Here is an 18524-nt window from a genome sequence, read left to right as displayed (position 1 = left end):
CCTATAAATTTGAGAGACTCTTAACTATAGGAAAATACGCTGAGGGTTGTGGAAGGGAGGTGGTTGTGGGGATAGGGTAACTGGGTGACGGGCATTAAAGAGGGCACTTGATGTAATAAGCATTGGGTGTTGTATGCAACTGATGAATCACTGAACTCTACCTCTGAAACTAATAATACACTATATGTTAATTAAATTTAAATAAAAGTTTTAAAAAAGAAAAGAAAAATTCCAGTGTGTTTCTGGGCATAGGGACTGTCCCCAGTTGTTGGGTACCTGACCCTGGGATGATTAAGGCAGATGAATAGTGGCCTGGAATGTGAGAGACCCATAAAGGAGGTGGTTGAGGGTGTGAGATTTGGGTTGGTTGGTTTGCATTTGAAAGGTACGCTCTAAGAATTGGCTAATCCCAGGAGGGGCAGGCCCTCTGGGGGGTCAGCAAGGTTCCAGTTGTCACAGCAACAGACTACAGAAAATAAAAAACATAGTTAATACACTTATAGTATATAATTCTAATAAATGCCATGATGTTAATATTATGAATACTGGAACATATGCTATTTCATTATACCAAACATAAATGTATACTTTTGTATATTTGTAATGCATTACTTTCTATCAATAATTACATGGGATATTTAACACTTCACAATATATTATACTAGCATTACATACCAGTCAGTCTCTATAACACTTCTGCCAGGGGTAATCATGTTGAACAGGCTGACATTCTTAGTCCTGAAGCCCTGAAGCAAGAGTAAAACCATCCCAGTATGTGAGAGAAGCCATTGCCACCAGCCATGGAGCTGAGATGAGTAACATCGTGCTGTGTCTTGGTTTTGGCAGGATGCTGGCATTCAAAGCCATTGCTCAGCTTTTCATTTTGGGCTGTTCTTGGGGCCTTGGCTTTTTTCTGGTGGAAGGAGCACTGGACCCCATCAGGTCGGTAGTGGCCTACTCCTTCACCATCATCAATGTCCTACAGGGCGTCTACATCTACCTGGTCTACTGCCTTCTCAATCACAAGGTAAACCAGTCTGCCCTCCGCATATTCCACTGCCTCTGGGTTTCTCACGTTCTACTGCTACTTTCTGTCTCTTGGGCTTCTCCATTGCTTGGGTAGTGGTTGTGTATGTGTGTGTGAAGGAGGTGGGGCTCTTTCTTCCACATCTTCACTTTTGTCCCAGGGACCACCTTTCCAGGATTTGTCTCTCTTGCTTCCAGTCATTTGAACCTGCATTGAAGTAGTAGAAACTGGGTAGAGCCATACAAGGCCCACAATGAGACGTTGAGAATCTGACAATGAGAAAAAAAAAGGGGGGGGGGGAAACACAGTAAATGCTGAGAAATCATTGTATAGGACTTTACAAAAAATCCCTATGCTATGAAAACAATTCTGAGTTATTACATTTAAATACTGAGTTTGTAATTGTAAACGTGGGCTAATTCTTAGAATGACAAAAGAATCAAGTGTTGACTTTGAAGGGGCATTATTTTATGCATTATGGTGTGGGAGCTATGATAGAATGATTTTTATGTGATGCTCAACTTTTGTAAACTGCAATCTCACACAAATAGTTCGGAATTTGTTAATTTTACAAGGATCTCTGAATCTTTTGATAGCTTAATCATTTTCTTGGGTGTGTCTATCTTGTCATGATTCTTTTTAGAGTTTCACTTTTTTAAATTATCTGGTCCAATTTGCAAGAATTTTGTCTATTGTAAGGGTTGGCAAACTTTTCTTAAAGTATCAGGAAATATTTTTGGCTTTGCAGGCTATAAGATTTCTGTTGTAGCTATTCACCTGTGCTCTAGTACCATGAAAGTGCCCCTAGACAGTATGTCAATGAATGGGCAAGGCAAAACTTTATTTACACTAATAAGTAATGGACTACATTGGGCCTGGGGGTGTAGGTTGCTGACCCCTGGTCTATTGTGTTTTGAAAATTCTCCAACATCACAGTCATTGATTTCATGAGCTTATGGATTTTTAAATTTTTTTGTTATGTTATATTAGTCACCATAAAATACATCATTAGTTTTTGATGTAGTGTTCCAAGATTCATTATTTGCATATAACACCCAGTGCTCCATGCAATACTTGCCCTCCTTAATAACTATCGCTGGGCTCACCCATCCTCCCCACCCCCATCCCCTCTAAACCCCTCAGTCCATAGTCTCTCATGGTTTGTCTTCCCCTCCGATTCCCCCCACTTCACTTTTCCCTTCCTTCTCCTAATGTCCTCCATGCTATTCCTTATGTTCCACAAATAAGTGAAACCATATGATAATTGTCTTTCTCTGCTCGACTTCCTTCATTTTTACAAGATTTTCAATTTCACTTTGCAATCATTTCCATTGGGACTTACTGATTGGATGTTTTACTGGCTGGTAGAATTATGGGTGTGGAAAAATACAGTAAGTACTACATGTAATGCTATTAAACACGTGATGGGTATTGAGGTCACAAGTTGTGATGAGCACTGGGTGGTACACGCAACTGATGAATCATTGAACACTACATCAAGAACTAATGATGTCCTATATGTTGTCTGACTGAACATAGTAAAAAAATAAAAATAAAAGTTACTTTCAGCAAAAAAAAAAAAAAAAAGAAATTATCTTTAAGTCATCTCTACACCCAGTGTGGGGCTCAAATTTATAACCCTGAGACCAAGAGTCACATGTTCCACACACTGAGCCAGACAGGTGCCCCACATGTAATGCAATTAATGTTCAATCATTAAATTTATATGGTAGCCAGTTAACGAAATGAAGTAAATTTTTCTCAATCATTTCATTGCAACTTAAATTTAAAATACAATAAAAAATTTAATACAACTGAACCCTTTAGAAACAAGGAAAAATAAGACAGCAGCAAAAGTACACAAATACAGGGGCTCCTGGGTGGCTCAGTGGGTTAAAGCCTCTGCTTTCGGCTCAGGTCATGATCCCAGGGTCCTGGGATCGAGCCCCGCATCAGGTTCTCTGCTCAGCAGGGAGCCTGCTTCCCCACTCTCTCTGCCTGCCTCTCTGCCTACTTGTGATCTCTCTCTCTCTGCGCCAAATAAATAAATAAATAAAGTCTTTTTTTAAAAAAGTACACAAATACAACTATTATAACACTTACCAAACTTCAATGCATTTTAAAATACCAGCACCAGATGTTTATTTATGTTTCCTAGTACCACTAGATTTGGCCATCACTTTCAGAAAGCTACAGGAATACTACACTATACTTATTTTGATCACTTCCTAGGATTGATTACATTAATTTTATAAGACCCAAAAGATAAAAAAAATACTGTCTCCTACCAGCCAGCTTTATTTTTTTTTATTTCAGTATAATTAACAAACAGTGTTATATTAGTTTCAGGTGTACAATATAGTGAGTCAACAGTTCCATGCATTACTCAGCGCTCATCATGATACGTGCACTCTTAATCCCCCTCACCTACTTCACCCATACCCTACCCACCTCCCCTCTGGCAACCACCAGTTTGTTCTCTGTAGTTAACCATCTGTGTCTTTGTTTGTCCCTTTTTTCCTTGTTTGTTCATTTGTTTTGTTTCTTATAGTCCATATATGAGTGAAATCATATGGTATTTGTCTTTCTCTGACTTATTTCACTTAGCGTTATAACGTCTAGGTCCATCCATGTTGTTGCAAATGGCAAGGTTTCATTTTTTTTTTTACGATTGAGTAATATTCCACACACACACAGATACACACACACCACTTCTTCTTTGTCCATTCATCTATCATTGGACACTTGGGCAGCTTCCATTTCTCTCCTACCAGCCAACTTTAAAGGATAATCTAATGATGGGTTTATGATGAGGACAGGATCCAGCATCACCTTCCAAGTTGTTTCAAACTCAAACTCCTTTTTTTTATTATTGTATTTTATTTTTTCAGTGTTCCAAGATTTATTGTTTATGCACCACACCCAGTGCTCCATGCAGTACGTGCTCTCCTTAATACCCACAACCAGGCCTACCTAACCCCCCACCTCCCTCCCCTCCAAAACCCTCAGTTTGTTTCTCAGAGTCCACAGTCTCTCATGGTTCATCTCCCTCTCCGATTTCCCCCAATTCACTCTTCCTTTCCTTCTCTTGATGTCCTCCGTGTTATATTGATCAATGGGACCTTATAAATATATGATTTTTACCTACAGTTTTGCTTTCCCCTAAATAACTTAGTCTCCATTTTTTTGTTTGTTCAGCTTCACGTAATCTAATGTCCTGTCATGTTATTTTTTTTAATTTTTATTTTATATATTTTAATTTAAATATAAATATTTTTATATCTTCAAAAATTTTATATTTATCTCTAAAAATTTAAATATAGGGGCACCTGAGTGTCTCAGTTGGTTGGGTGACTACCTTTGGCTCAGGTCATGATCCTGGAGTCCTGGGATCGAGTCCTGCATCGGGCTCCCTGCTCAGCGAGGAGTCTGCTTCTCCATCTGACCTTTTCCCCTCTCATGGTCTCTCTCTCTCTTGTTCTCTCTCTCTCAAATAAATAAATAAAATCTTTTTTAAAAAATTAAATATAAATATGTGTTTATATTTATATATAGGTATACATATAAATATAAAATCTGGTCTGCTCGCTTTTTAGAAATATGCAATATCTTATAGTACATTGTAATCAGCAAGACCATATTATAATTATATCACACGTTATAGTTACTTGAGTATTCTAGAGGTTTTATATCTAGAGTATTCTAGAGGTTTTATATCTCAGGAGGCAAGGGAAGAATTCTCAGTTGTTCTCTCTAAGACATCTAAGCCATATCCCACAGGTCTTTCTTCTTTCATAGAACCCCCCTTAGTATTTCTTGCAGGGCCAGTTTAGTGGTTCCATATTCTTTCAGTTTTTGCCAGTCTTGGAAGTTGTTTATCCTCAGAGTTCATCATTATTATTATATATTTTAAAATATCATAAAGGGGTGCCTGGGTGGCTCAGTGGGTTAAAGCCTCTGCCTTCGGCTCAGGTCATGATCCCAGGGTCCTGGGATCGAACCCCACATCGGGCTCTCCACTCAGCAGGGAGCCTGCTTCCTCCCCCACCCGCCTATCTCTCTGCCTACTTGTGATCTCTGTCTGTCAAATACATAAATAATCTTTAAAATAAAATACCATAAAAATACTTAAAACTTTCATGCCTTATCAAACTACAATTGTATCTTTACCCTCTGTATGATCCTTATATGTGTTTCACAAAGTCACTCCAGGGACAAAACTAACCCCTAGTGACATGCTGGATGAGGGTCAAAGCTAACATTCGGTAATTAGGGACATCTGACTGGGAACCAAACTTGAGTGCTCTGCTTGTTAGGGAGTATTGTGGGGGACTTCTGTCACAAGTGCCCTCATTATAAGGAGACCCCTCATATTTCTCTTCATTGCTTGCATTGCATGCTCATGAGGTCTCATTCTGAATAACAGCCATTTAGATATATTCCTTTTTTTAATTTAAATTCAATTAGCCAACATTAGATACATTCCTTTAATGCAGCATTTTAAATTATTTTCACGTTATAAACCTTAGTCTCAAGTTTTCTTACCTGAAGACTGATCATAATTATGATTTTTTAAAAAGATTTTATTCATTTCTTTGACACAGAGAGAGCGAGATCACAATCAGGCAGAGACAGGCAGAGAGACGGGGGGAAGAAGGCTCCCGCTGAGCAGGGAGCCTGATGCAGGGCTCGATTCCGGGACCCTGAGATCATGACCTGGGCTGAAGGCAGAGGCTTAACCATCTGAGCCACCCAGGCACCCCATAAATATGATTTTTGATACATAAATGATATACATATATGATCCATAAATAGGATTCAAAATTAGTTAAAATGTCATGAAATTTCCAACATTACAATAAAGATATAAAATCATAGCTAACATCACTAATATCCATCTGTTATCACTTATTCAATTGATACATGGGTGCCTATTTGGAATGGTGCATGCAGCATACATCATCAAAAGAGATAGGAACTGCAATGAACATTGGTGTACAAGTATCCATCTAAATCCCTATGTTCAAGTCTTTCAGATGTAGCTAGGGGTGAAATTTCTGGGTCCTGTGGTATTTCTGTTTGCATGTTAAAGGAACCACAGTGGTTTTCCTCAATGGAGCACCACTTTCCATTCCCATCAGCAATGTACAGAGGTTCCAAGTTCTCCACATCCTCACCAACACTAGTTATCATTTAAATAGTCATATGGGGGCGCCTGGGTGGCTCAGTGCGTTAAGCTTCTGCCTTCAGCTCAGGTCATGATCCCAGGGTCCTGGGATCGAGCCCCGCATTGGGCTTTCTGCTCAGCAGGGAGCCTGCTTCCTCCTCTCTCTCTCTGCCTGCCTCTCTGCCTACTTGTGGTCTCTGTCTGTCAAATGAATAAATAAAATCTTTTAAAAAAATAAAAATAAAAAATAAAAAGTCATATGGCCATCCTAGTAGATATGAAGTGGTATCCCATACAATGGACTACTATATCCAGCCATAAAAAGGAATGAAGTTTTGATACATTCTACAGCAAGGATAAATCTTGAAAACATGATGCTAAATAAAATGAGCCAAAGATAATGGGCAAATTTTGTGTGATTCCACTTATATGAAATATCTACAATAGGTAAATTCATAGGGACAGAATATAGATTAGACGTTACTAATGGCTGGGGAGTGGAGAAGGGAAGGTGCTGCTTGATGGCTATCGGGGTAATAAGAAAGTTTTCCTAATGGATGGCAGTGATGGTTCCACAATGTCATGAATATAATTAACGCCACTGAACTGTATACCCAAAAAATGGTTACAGTGGCAAATTTATGTTATAAATGCTCCATCACAATGAAAATTGTAAAAAAAAAAGTGTGTATTCGTGATATAAATGCAATTCACAAAACATTAATGGGAGGGTCGCTATGGCCAATGACTGAGGTTGCAAGTCACTTGAAAAACTGGCAGGGGAAAGGAGGAAGGAATTCATGCCTTCCAGAGCCTGTTTTATGGCATTCATCCCTTGTTCATACTCTCTGAAATGAGGTCCATTTCTGTGTGCTTGCATGTTAGGTGCGAGAAGAATACAGACACTGGTTCAAGAACATGAGGAAAAGGACAGAAACTGGCAACTATGACTTGTTTGGCTCAGTCACCCAGACCAAAACGGTAAGATTTCCTCTTCTCTTATTTCATGCTTTTCCCCATGTCTGACGCTTCTTGATTTCATCCATTTGAGATACCTGATCCTTGCTTTTCAAAGAGGGAGCAGTCTTCAAAAATGCGTATCTTCAGCCAAGGATGGAATCCTTCTGGATTTATTTATACAAAACTCTACTGGCATATTTCACATTACCGTGAGCTTCTGTAGAAACAAGAACATGGAATTCTTCTTTTGCCCCAAGGACCTAGAGCTGGTTCACAAAAGCAGACACTCTGGGGCCATAAGCAACAGAAACATGAAGGGAAACATGAAGTTTCTTATTTAAGTAAAATTTCTTTGCAAGTCCAGAATGGTCACTAACCTTGATTAACTCAGTTAAAGTTGGTCTGTAAAGTTTTCTTAAAAAGAGAAGAAAATGGGTCTGAATACAGTAACAACAGAAGAGAAAACACAGAGATACCCTTTGCTTCTCCTCAATATTTTATTAGGGAAAATGTTCGGACATAGGAAAGTTTTTTTTAAGATTTTATTTATTCATTTGAGACAGAGAGATACAAAGAGAGAGAGAGAGCATGAGCAGGAGGAGAGGCAGAAGCAGGCTCTCTGATGAGCGAGGAGCCCAATGCAGGGCTCAATCCCAGGGCCCTGGGATCATGACCTGAGTTGAAGTCAGTCACTTGACCATCTGAGCCACCCAGGTGCCCCCAGACATAGGAAAGTTTTAATAATTTTACAGTGAATATCCATCTATACACTACCTATAGTCTACAATTAACATTTTCATGCAGTAGCATTATCTCATCTCCGCCCATCTATCCATCCCCAATCACTACATTACCCTTTCTTATTCTTTATATGATTGCATTTTAATCATTCAGTCTGTAGATTTCAGAAGCCCAAATTTGTTGCTTTTGTTCTTTGAGGTGAATCATCCATGAACACTTAAATCCATTGGCAATTTTCTTTTGGTCTCTTATAGCTGCACATTGTGCTGAGTCCTGGGGAGTCAAAGGTTCCCCAAAGATTAAAATCTCCAAATGAAATGAGTTAATGCTAGTAAAGCATTTGGAATAATGTTGGCAGATAATAAGAGCCATATCAGTATTTGTTAGAGAAAAACATAAATGAATAGTTCAATCCCCACAGTGGAGATCATGGGCATTGAATGTGTGGGCTCCCTTCAGTATTTCCACCCACAGCTTTCTCTCAGAAACCTGGGGATACTCAGATTCTGAAACCCATGGTTTGGAGTTTGTTTCTACATGATGTTCAGCTTTCTTTTTTTGTCCCAGAGCCTTCAAAGCTAAGCCAGGCATTTCTTCCTCTTTGCTGCTTCAGACCTTGAAAAAGGCCAGTGGGAACTGAACAAGTAGCTTGATCGAAAGGTGTACATCAGAGGCTCAGAATTAGTGTATCATAAACTATAACAATAATCTGGGAATGGTGTGGTTTAGTGGAAAGAGCGGAACATAGGGGAAGCATGATACAGAGAAAGGGAGAGAGAGAGCATGCGGAGATTCCGTTAGGAGTGAGAAATGAAGGCATCTCATCAACCACTAGAAGCTGTTGAAGATGGACCCATTCTAGTTGCAACTCAGCAACCTTCTCTTTATCTGACCGTGAGCAGGTGTTTTCAGCTCTGTGGTCCTCAGCTCCTTCTGTCCATTGAGGATGCTAAAGCCGTGGGATCGTTCAACAAATATGCACTGACAACCTGGTCTGTGCCGGTCACTGTCTGAGCATTGAGAGCTGTTCCCGCCTTCAGAGAATTCAGTGAGCAAAAAGATGGAAACTGACTAATCACCACACGGGCAATGACTCATCGGGTTCTCTTTCTGGCAGATTTCTTGAAACCTCCAGTAGATCATCTTTTGATGCAATAGCTTATATGGCTCTTTGATTTTAATCCGGAAAGCACCTACCAACCTGTTCTTTTACTTATAATTGACACGTCATTAATGCGTTTTCTTTCCCTTTTGTCAATTTCCCAAATGGAGGTGGAAAAGACAGTGGACTTTCCTGGGAGAAGCAGCAACATATCTTCATAGCATAACGTAACCCATGCTCCAGACTCACTACCGGCTTTCCTGAGAGTGAAAAGGAAGATCAAGAATAAAGCAACTTATTAAAAGGTGTTTGGGTAACTCTTCCAGCATCCCCTGGACATGTGAATGGAAGTTGCATTTTTATTCTATAACATGGTTTGGGGAGCTTCCTTCAAAATCTTGACTCCTATTCTCATACTTGGTAGATATATACCTCGTTTGCTGTGGAAACAAACTGTTCTCTCTCTCTCTCCCTTCCTCTTTCCTCCCTTCCTCCACCTTTCATTTTACATTGGGACATGGCTACCATCTGTCACCATACAACATTATTAAAATATCAATGACTATATTCCCTGTGCTACACATTTCATCCCTATGACTTTCATAACTGGAAGCCTATATCTCCCACTCACCCTACCCATTTGCCCGTCTCCCCCATACCCTCCCTACTGGCAACCATCAGTTTGTTCTCTGTACTTACAGGTCTGATTCTGGTTTTTGTTTTTTTATTCATTTGCTTTGTTTTTTAGATTCCACATATAAATGAAATCATATGGTATTTGTCTTTATCTGTCTCTCTTATTGCACTTAGCGTAATATCCTCTAGTTCCATCCATGCCACAAATGGCAAGATCTCACCCTTGTACGGCTGAATTATATTCCATTGTATATATAGACCACATCTTCTTTATCCATTCATCTATTGTGGACACTTGGGTTTCTTCCATATATTGGCAATTGCAAATAATCCTTCAATAAACATAGGGGTGCATATATCTTTTCAAATTAGTGTTTTGGATTTCTTTGGGTAAATACCCAGTAGCGGAATTACTGAATCATATGGTATTTCCTTTTTCAATTTTTTGAGGGACCGCCATACTGTTTTCCATAGTGGCTACACCAATTTACATTCCTACCAACAGTGCCCTTTTCTCCGTGTCTTCGCCAACACTTGTTATTTCTTGTCTTTTTTATTCTAGCCATTCTAACTGGTGTGAGGCAATATCTCATTGTGGTTTTGATGTGCATTTCCCTGATGATGAGTGATGTTGAACACATTTTCATGTGTCTGTTGGCCATCTGCATATCCTCTCTGGAAAAATGTCTATTCAGATTCCGTACCCTTTTTTTAATCAGATTGTTTTTTTGGTGTTGAGTTGTGTAAGTTTTTTATATATTTTGGATACTAACCCCTTATTGAATATATCATTTGCAAATATCATCTTCTATTCAATAGGTTTCCTTTTCATTTTGTTGATGATTTTCTTTGCTGTGCATAAGTTTTTGTTCTGATGAAGTCCCAAGAGTTTATTTTTGCTTTGATGTCCCTTGCCTCAAGAGACAGATCTAGTAAGAAGTTGCTACAGCCAACGTCAGAGAAATTACTGCCTGTGCTCTCGTCTAAGATTTTTATGTTTTCAGATCTTACATTTAGGTCTTTAAGCAAAAACACCCAAAGACAAACAGACCAAGATTAGAATGTCAGCAGCATGACTAACACTTGTCTGTGGATCATGGGACATCTGGGAATGAATGATACAGTTTTCTCCCCTGGCTCACACATGGATCATCCCCCCCACCTCCAACACTCTCCAGTACTGACCCAGTGGGTTTCTCCACCTCCAGCCAATGCTAATCATGCTGCAAATGCAAACTGTTTTCCTTAAAGATACAAACAAATGCACTAAAGAAATGACCATTCCCAGGGTACCATTCCTAGGGCACCTCTGTCAGTTAAACATCTGCCTTCGGCTCAGGTTGTGATCCTAGGGGTCCTGGGATCCAGCCCCATGGGCTCCCTGCCCAGCAGGGAGTCTGCTTCTCCCTCTCCTTCTGTCCTTCCCCGAAACACACACACTTGTGTTCTCACTCTCTCACTCTCTCTCTCTCTCACTCTCTCGCAAATGAATAAATTTTTAAAATCTTAAAAAAAAAAAAGATATGACCATTCCCTTCTCTACTTCAGTTACACTGATTAGTGCTTAATGCCTAGGCAAAAATGAAATTCCTCTTCCTCACATGCACAGTCTGGTTCACTTTGTCAGTTTCACCACACAGCATTGGGAAGTAATTCCTCCCAGGGCCTTCCCAAGATGGAAGGCGGTGCAGAAGCTGTGTCTTTAACTAGGAAGGAGGGAGCAAAGGAGAGACTTCCTCTCTCCTATCTGTGGCAGCTAAAGGGGGAGCACAGGGAAGGCTGCCCCATGAGACACCCCCCAGAGTGACCTGAGACTCAGGGGGCAAAGCAAAGGAGTGGGAATCCTTAGACAACATATGTGCTTGTTCGGATAATCTAGAGAACTCGGCCTCGGCATCTGGGCAGTGAGTACCCGGAGACAGAGAGTATGGCAGCGACAACATCATTAGAGTCGAGAGCCCCCCGGGGGGGGGGGGGGTTTGGGTGCTCCCTTTGCCTCCCTCTTCGTGAGGGAGAACATCTCCTGTGCCCCACTCTCATAGCACCACTTTCTGATCGCTGAGCCTGTTATCCAAAATTCCTCTTCCTTCCAAAAGCTGCCCCAGCCTATAGCTGTTGCAGACCAGTTCCCCCAGAGGGAGAGCAAGAATCCAGATTTGTCATCTGGCATCACCTGTTGTTAATTGTGATTAACATCAGGTGATCTATTTAACTGGTCTCAGCCTGGATGTACATTGGAATCAGCTGGACAGTTAACAACCACTGATAACCATGTCCAGTCCTAGCCCTTCTCATCTGCTGATGCAGGATACAGCCTGGTCTGCAGGAATTTTACAAATCCCCAAGGGTCTAAAGGACAGCCAAGGATGAGAAACTACGCCTCTAGCTGCTTGGGGGGCTGTGGCCCTGGACCCTGACTTGTGGGAAACACACCTGGGATGCTTTTAACGCTGTGGGTGTTTGGACAAGTTCCAGACCAAGTGTATCACAACGGCTGTGGGAGGGGCCAGGACAGCAGAATTTATTTTGTAAGAACTCCAGATTTTTTGACAGTAAGACGAAGGACTCTTTTTCTCATTTCAGGGTTTTTCAGGCTTTGAAACACATTAGAATTACCTGGTAAAATTGGAAAGGACTAGATCCCAGGCAGGATTATTGGCATCTCTGTACATTAATCGAAGGGGATAAGGAGTATTTCAAACAGTGCTTTAAAACTTACCTAGGTGGCTTAAATATGCAGCTAATTGTGCCAGCCACCGCATGAGGGTTGGAGAAAAGTGAATTCATGGCAATCAGAGAAGAGAACTAATTAAATTTCTCTCTGCATCGCCTGGTATGGGTAGCTACTTCAGTGACCTTGGGGATGAAGGGCAAACTAGCATTTACCGGTATAGAGGGCATGAGGAATTCAAGAATGTGGAACAAGGTGATTTGGTTTTTAGTTTTTTAAAGATTTTTATTTATTTTGACATAGAGACAGCAAGAGGGGGCACATAAGCAGGGGGAATGGGAGAGGGAGAAGCAGCGTTCCCGATGAGCAGGGAGCCCATTGCGGGGCTCGATCCCAGGACTCTGGGATCTTGCATGACCCGAGCGGAAGGCAGACGCTTAATGACTGAGTCACCCAGGTGCCCTGTGATTGGCTTTTAGAGTACAAGACAGTATACGGGAAAGAGTAAAAATTCTGGATGGAGGTTATCTCTCCATGTGCTGAGAGGGTAAACAGGGATCAAAACAAACGTTCTGGGATGCCTGGGTGGCTCAGTCAGTTAAGCGTCTGCCTTCAGTTCAGATCATGATCTGAAGCATGTGGTATTGCTTCTTCATTTTGGCTAATCTGATGTGTGTAAGATAGTATGTCCTGATTCGTTAGCATTTCCCTCAAGCCAAGAGGTTAAACATTTTTTCATGTTTTCTGGTTTGTTTTTTCCAGCATTTCCAGCTTCTCCCTCTCTATCTGCCTGCCTCTCTGCTTACTTCTGCCTCTTGTGATTTCTCTCTCCATCAAATAAATAAATAATATTTTTTAAAAAGATTTTTTTATTTATTTGACAGAGATCACAGTAGGCAGAGAGGCAGGCAGAGAGAGAGAGGGAGAAGCAGGCTCCCTGCTGAGCAGAGAGCCCGATGTGGGGCTTGATCCCAGGACCCTGAGATCATGACCTGAGCTAAAGGCAGAGGCTTTAACCCACTGAGCCACCCAGGTGCCCCAGATTGTATCTTTTGACCATATCTTTCCTTTCCCCCCCACAATCCAGCCTCTGATAAATTCCATTGTATTTTGTGTTATTTTATTTTGACTTTTTTTTAGATGCCATATAAAAGTGAGATCATGCAGGATTTGTGTTTCTGTGTCCAGTTTATTTCACTTAGTATGATGTCCTCCAGCTTTATCCCTGTTGTTGCAAATAGCAGGACTTATTTCTTTCTCATAGGTGAATAATATGCACACACACACACACACACACACATTATAGAATAATAACGTTTTCTTTATTCCTCTGTCAGTGGACAGTGTTGTTTGCATACATTGGCTCCTGGGAATAATGCTGCAGTGAACATAGGAGTGCAGGTATCTCTTCGAGACACTGATTTTCTTTCCTTTGGATAAATACGGGGAAAGCGGGATCGCTGGGTCATGTGGTTGTTCTAGTTACATTCCTGCCAACAGGGTATAATGTTTCTCTGTTCTCTACACCCTCACTCTTTCCACTTTTGTAGACTTTCCACTTGTGTGGAATAACCATGCTAACAGGTATGAGATGGTATCTTATTGTGCTTTTCATTTACATCCCTCTGACGATTAGTGATGTTGAGCATCCTCCCGTGGACCTCATGGGCGTTTGTGTCTCTTCTTTGGAAAATGTCTACTCAGCTCCTGTGCCCATCCATTAACTGAGCTAAATGCCAACATTGGGTAATTTTTTGTTTGGTTGTGTTTTGGAGGGGTTTTTGGTTTTTGTGGGATTTTTGATATTTGCGTTGAATGAGTTCCTTACATATTTTGGATATTAACCCTTTATCAAATATATCCTATTTGCAAATATTTTATCCCATTTCATAGGTTCCCTTTTCACTTTGTTGATTACTTCCTTTGTGTGCAGTAACTTTTTTGTTTGAGGTAGTCCCACTTACTCAGTTTTGCTCTTGTTGCCTGTGCTTTTGGCGTCAGATACCAAAAAAAAAAAAAAAAAATCATTGCTAAGATCAATGTTAAAGAAGTTTTCTTCCAAATTTTCCTCTAGGATTTTTAGTTTCAGCTCTTAGGCGAAGTGTTTAGTCTGATGGGTATTAGGGACGGCACGTGTGTACTGAGTGTTATACAAAACTAATGAATCATTGAACACATCAAAAACTAATGATGTACCATAGAGTGACTAACTGAACATAATTGATCAATCAATCAAAAGTTGATCTTTGTCCATGATGTAAGAGTCCACTTTCAATCTTTTCCATGTAGATATCTGGTTTTCCCAAGCCATTCACTGAAAAGACTATCCTTTCCCAACTCTACATTCTTAGTGACTTTGTTGAAAATTAGTTGACCTTATGTGCGTGGGTTTATTTGTGGACTCTCTATTCTGTTCTATTGGTGTGTCTGTCAGTTTTTATGCCAGTACCATACTGCTTTGAACACTATAGTTTTGTAATATTATTTAAAATCAGAAAGTGTGTGGTGCGTAAACAATGAATCTTGGAACACTGAAAAGATAAAATAAAATTTTAAAAAATAAAAGCAGAAAGTGTGGTGCCTCCAGCTTTTTTCTCTTTGTTCAGAATTGCTTTAGCTATTTGGAGTATTTTGTAGTTCGGTGTGAAAAAAAATTTTTTTTTTTAGTTTCAGTGGTAAAGTTTAGTGATTCATCAGCGGCATGTAACACCCAGGGCTCATTACGGCAAGTGCCCTCCTTAATGTCCACCTCCCAGTTACTCCATCTCCCCACCCATCTCCCCTCCAGCAACCCTCAGTTTGTTTGCTAGAGTTGAGTCTCTTAGGGTTTGTCTCCCTCCCTGATTTCATCTTGTTTTATTTTTTCCTCCCTTCTCCTATGATCCTGTTTTGTTTCTTAAGTTCCACATATGAACTTGAAATCACATGATAATTGTCTTTCTCTGATTGACTTATTTTTGCCTTGTTAGCATTATTAGCATTATTATTACCATTATTATTAGCATAATACCCTCTAGCTCCATCCACATCATTGCAAATGGCAAGGCTTCATTTTTGATGGCTGAGTAATATTCCATTGTAGAATTTTTTTTTTTTTTAATCTGAAAAATACCGATAGAATTTTGATGGAAATTGCATTGAATCTGTAGATGGCTTGGGGCAGAATAGACATTTTAATAACATTAATTCTTAAAATCTATGAACACAGGATATCTTTCCATTTATTTGTCTTATTCAATTTCCTTCTGTGTTTTATACTTTCCAATGTACAGATCTTTTGCCTCCTTGAAATAAGAAAAAATAAAATGCAACAAACCAAACTGGTATGAGCCAAGCCAGTGGTGTGGCAGAGAGAGACATCTGACAGGGCTGAACAGAAGCCCTGAAAATCAGAGAAGTTGTGACCATCCAGAGAGAGCCCAAAGAACCACCTGGGTTCAGAAGCGACCGGGAGGAAAGGAGGGAGCTGAGGTCAGGGAGGAGAGAGCCAAGAATGGAGGAAAGAAGCCTAGCCTAGCCAAAAAAGAAGTGGCAGGTAGCACACTGCACTCAGGCTGGGTTTAGAGTGGGCCATAAATGCAATGACTGGTGTTCTTCTAGGAAGAGAAGATACATAGAGATGTGGAGGGAAGAGGATGTGTAAAAGATGCAGGCAGAGATTGGGGTGTGCTGCCACAGGCAGCAGGAACGCACAAGCACCAGGACATGGAAGAGGCAAGGGAGGATTCTCTGCTGTTGATAAACCATGAATTGACCATAGGACTCCCCATTTATTCTTATTCAAACCATCAAAAGCTAATATAGTACATTGTCTTTAAAATTCTAATTAATGCATGGCCTATCATACAGATGTCCTGGAGGTCGCTGACCATGAAGGATGCCATCATGTAAATTTCCCAGACCCCCAGTTATCACGCCTGAACACTGCCTTCTTCTTGTTCCTCTTCCTCCCCTCCTCCCTCCTCCTTCCCCTCCCTCCTCCTCCTCTCCTTTTCCTTCCTCTCCCCCACTCCTCCTCCTTCCCCTCCCCCCTCCTTCCCCTCCTCCTCCTCCTCCTCCTTCTTCTTCTTCCTCTTCTCCTCCACATCCTTCTTCTCCTTCTCCATTTTGTAATTTTCAACCTTTACTTGACAATCAGCAATTAGTTCCCATCCACATTAACTATCTGTAGATTTTTTAAAGTGGTAACAGGTACATAGGTAACCAACATATAGAGCTTCTTTGTTGAATCTTCATCCTCACTACATTTTTCTGGACAGCCGCACATGGAGACTGTCTAGAACATTCCTTATTCCTTTGGCCCAGACAGCTTTGTTGAGCCTGGCGTCAATGTGCACGTCTGGAGGTCCCATCTCTTTCATGGCAAATTTCCAGATCTTTCTGAATGCTCAAGGGGCACACTTCTTGAAACCCACTCCATGGATGTGCTTGTGAATGTTGTTGTGTACTCTCTGGTCACGACCTCGCTGATGGCAGAACAGCCCTTCTTCTTACCACCCTTCTTTGTGAGAGCCATTCTGCTGGGCCCAGGTTGGGAAGGAACACCGTTGTTTTTCAGCTTGACTCCCTGAAATTTAGCCTACCTCTGGAAACCAGTCAGGAATAATTTAAATGCATGGGAGAGAAAAGCCCAACAGAAATTAACTTAAAGGATGAGCCTGGGTGTTATATGCAACTGAATTATTGAACACTACATCTGAAACTAATGATGTACTTTATGTTGGCTAATTGAATTTAAATTAAAAAATATATAATTTACTACTCCAAAAAATAAATAAAATTAAATTAACTTAAGATAAAATGATTTAATAGAAAATAAAAATAGGAAAGATTTAATGAGGGTAGAACTCAGCTATGTTGATGGAACCTGAGTAGATTATGTCCAGACATAGATACTTGCAGAATACAAATGAGGGGGGCAGGTCCTGTCCTGCCCACCCCTACTATGCTGTCCTCCCAGGTGGTCTCAAACCCAGGCAGCCACTCCTACGCTGTGACCTCACTCAGCTCTGCCTCCCAGAATGCCAGGTCTGGCAGGTAAGAGCCCTGTATACTGGGTTCCACCTCATGTTCCATAAAGGGCTCTGTGCCTGGATCCTACTGGACCAGAGTGGGGATGTCCTACCCCAGGACATTAAGAATTTGGAATATGCAGATTAACTCACACTGAAGAGTCAGATCTGTCCCTGTGCTGGGGTGGAATCAGCCTCCACCAAAGCTGCTGGCTCTAGGAGGGAGTTTTCACTAAGTTAAATCCAGTGCCTATTGTAGGAGGCATGGAGTACAGCTGTCTGAGGCACAGCTGTCCACTTCCACTCACTCTCTAGCCGTTTGTTTTTCAGTCTTTGACCCTCTGAAATCAGGCTTCCTTCCCCATCTCTGCTAAAACTACTCTACCAAAAGTTTAAGAAGTCCAGAAAATGCCAGACTCTTCCAGAATCACATCACTTCTTTTCCTTCCTGACCCTAGTGAGACAGTCTCCCGCTCTGACTTCTGTGATGTGATGCCTTTATTCCGTCAATTATTTGTTCACCATAAATGATTATAATGTTTACTGGATAAATTGTTTATAAGTAAAATGAATTGTTTATTGAATAATTTCAATGTGTCCTGTGCTGTGGGGTGGACAATTTTCATTCGGGGCGAAGGCAGTGAGCCTGCTAGCAACGATTCTTTCTTTTTTCTTTTTTTATTTCTTATTTCTTTTTTATTTAAATTCAATTAGCCAGGATATCGTACATCATTGGTTTTTGATATAATGTTCAATGATTCATCACTGAACAATGGGTGTAACACCCAGTGCTCATCACACCACATGCCCTCCTTAATACCCGTCACCCAGTTACCCCATCTCCCTGCCCTCCTCCCTTTCTACAACCCTCAGTTTTGTTTCCTGGTGTCAAGAGTCTCATGTGGTCGTCTCCCTCTCTGATTTCTTCGCATTCAGTTTTCCCCCTGACCCCTATTGTCCTCTGCATTATTCCTTATGTTCCATATACAAATTTCACATGAAATCCACTCTCACCCACAAAACTACCACTCTAGTCTTTCACAACCTTGTCTCTCAAGAGTTTAATAAAGTACAATTTTGATGTAACAAAGCACAGTGGTATAGAGCAAGAAAGAACATTGCCATCGTGACGGGAAGTGAAACTGGGAGCTGTCTCACAGTGAAGCACACTACTGGATGCTTCCACACAACCTTTTCCAACGTTTCCT

The 18524-nt window shown here is 40.8% G+C and overlaps 1 protein-coding gene and 1 pseudogene across 2 annotated transcripts in view; one reads left to right on the top strand and one right to left on the bottom strand.

The window, feature by feature from the left end:
- LOC308354301 (putative adhesion G protein-coupled receptor E4P) overlaps positions 1-14028 on the top strand; it is a gene marked incomplete at both ends in the record, with an annotated part of 51339 nt that extends 37311 nt beyond the window's left edge. Inside the window, 3 exons of the mRNA XM_080821629.1 lie at positions 847-1027; positions 7080-7175; positions 13855-14028. Of these exons, the coding sequence (XP_080677755.1) occupies positions 847-1027; positions 7080-7175; positions 13855-14028 (451 nt within the window). The remainder of the gene's footprint in view (positions 1-846; positions 1028-7079; positions 7176-13854) is intronic.
- A 2417-nt stretch (positions 14029-16445) lies between these two features.
- LOC308348817 (large ribosomal subunit protein eL31-like) lies at positions 16446-16826 on the bottom strand (annotated as a pseudogene). The gene has a single exon. The product of its transcript is annotated as a large ribosomal subunit protein eL31-like (transcript).
- Positions 16827-18524: the final 1698 nt, after the last annotated feature.

Source organism: Martes martes (assembly GCF_963455335.1).
Source record: "Martes martes genome assembly, chromosome: 1".
Classification (NCBI taxonomy): Eukaryota; Metazoa; Chordata; class Mammalia; order Carnivora; family Mustelidae; genus Martes; species Martes martes.
Note: the sequence above shows the minus strand (reverse complement) of the source record. Positions and strands in the feature narration are given on the sequence as shown.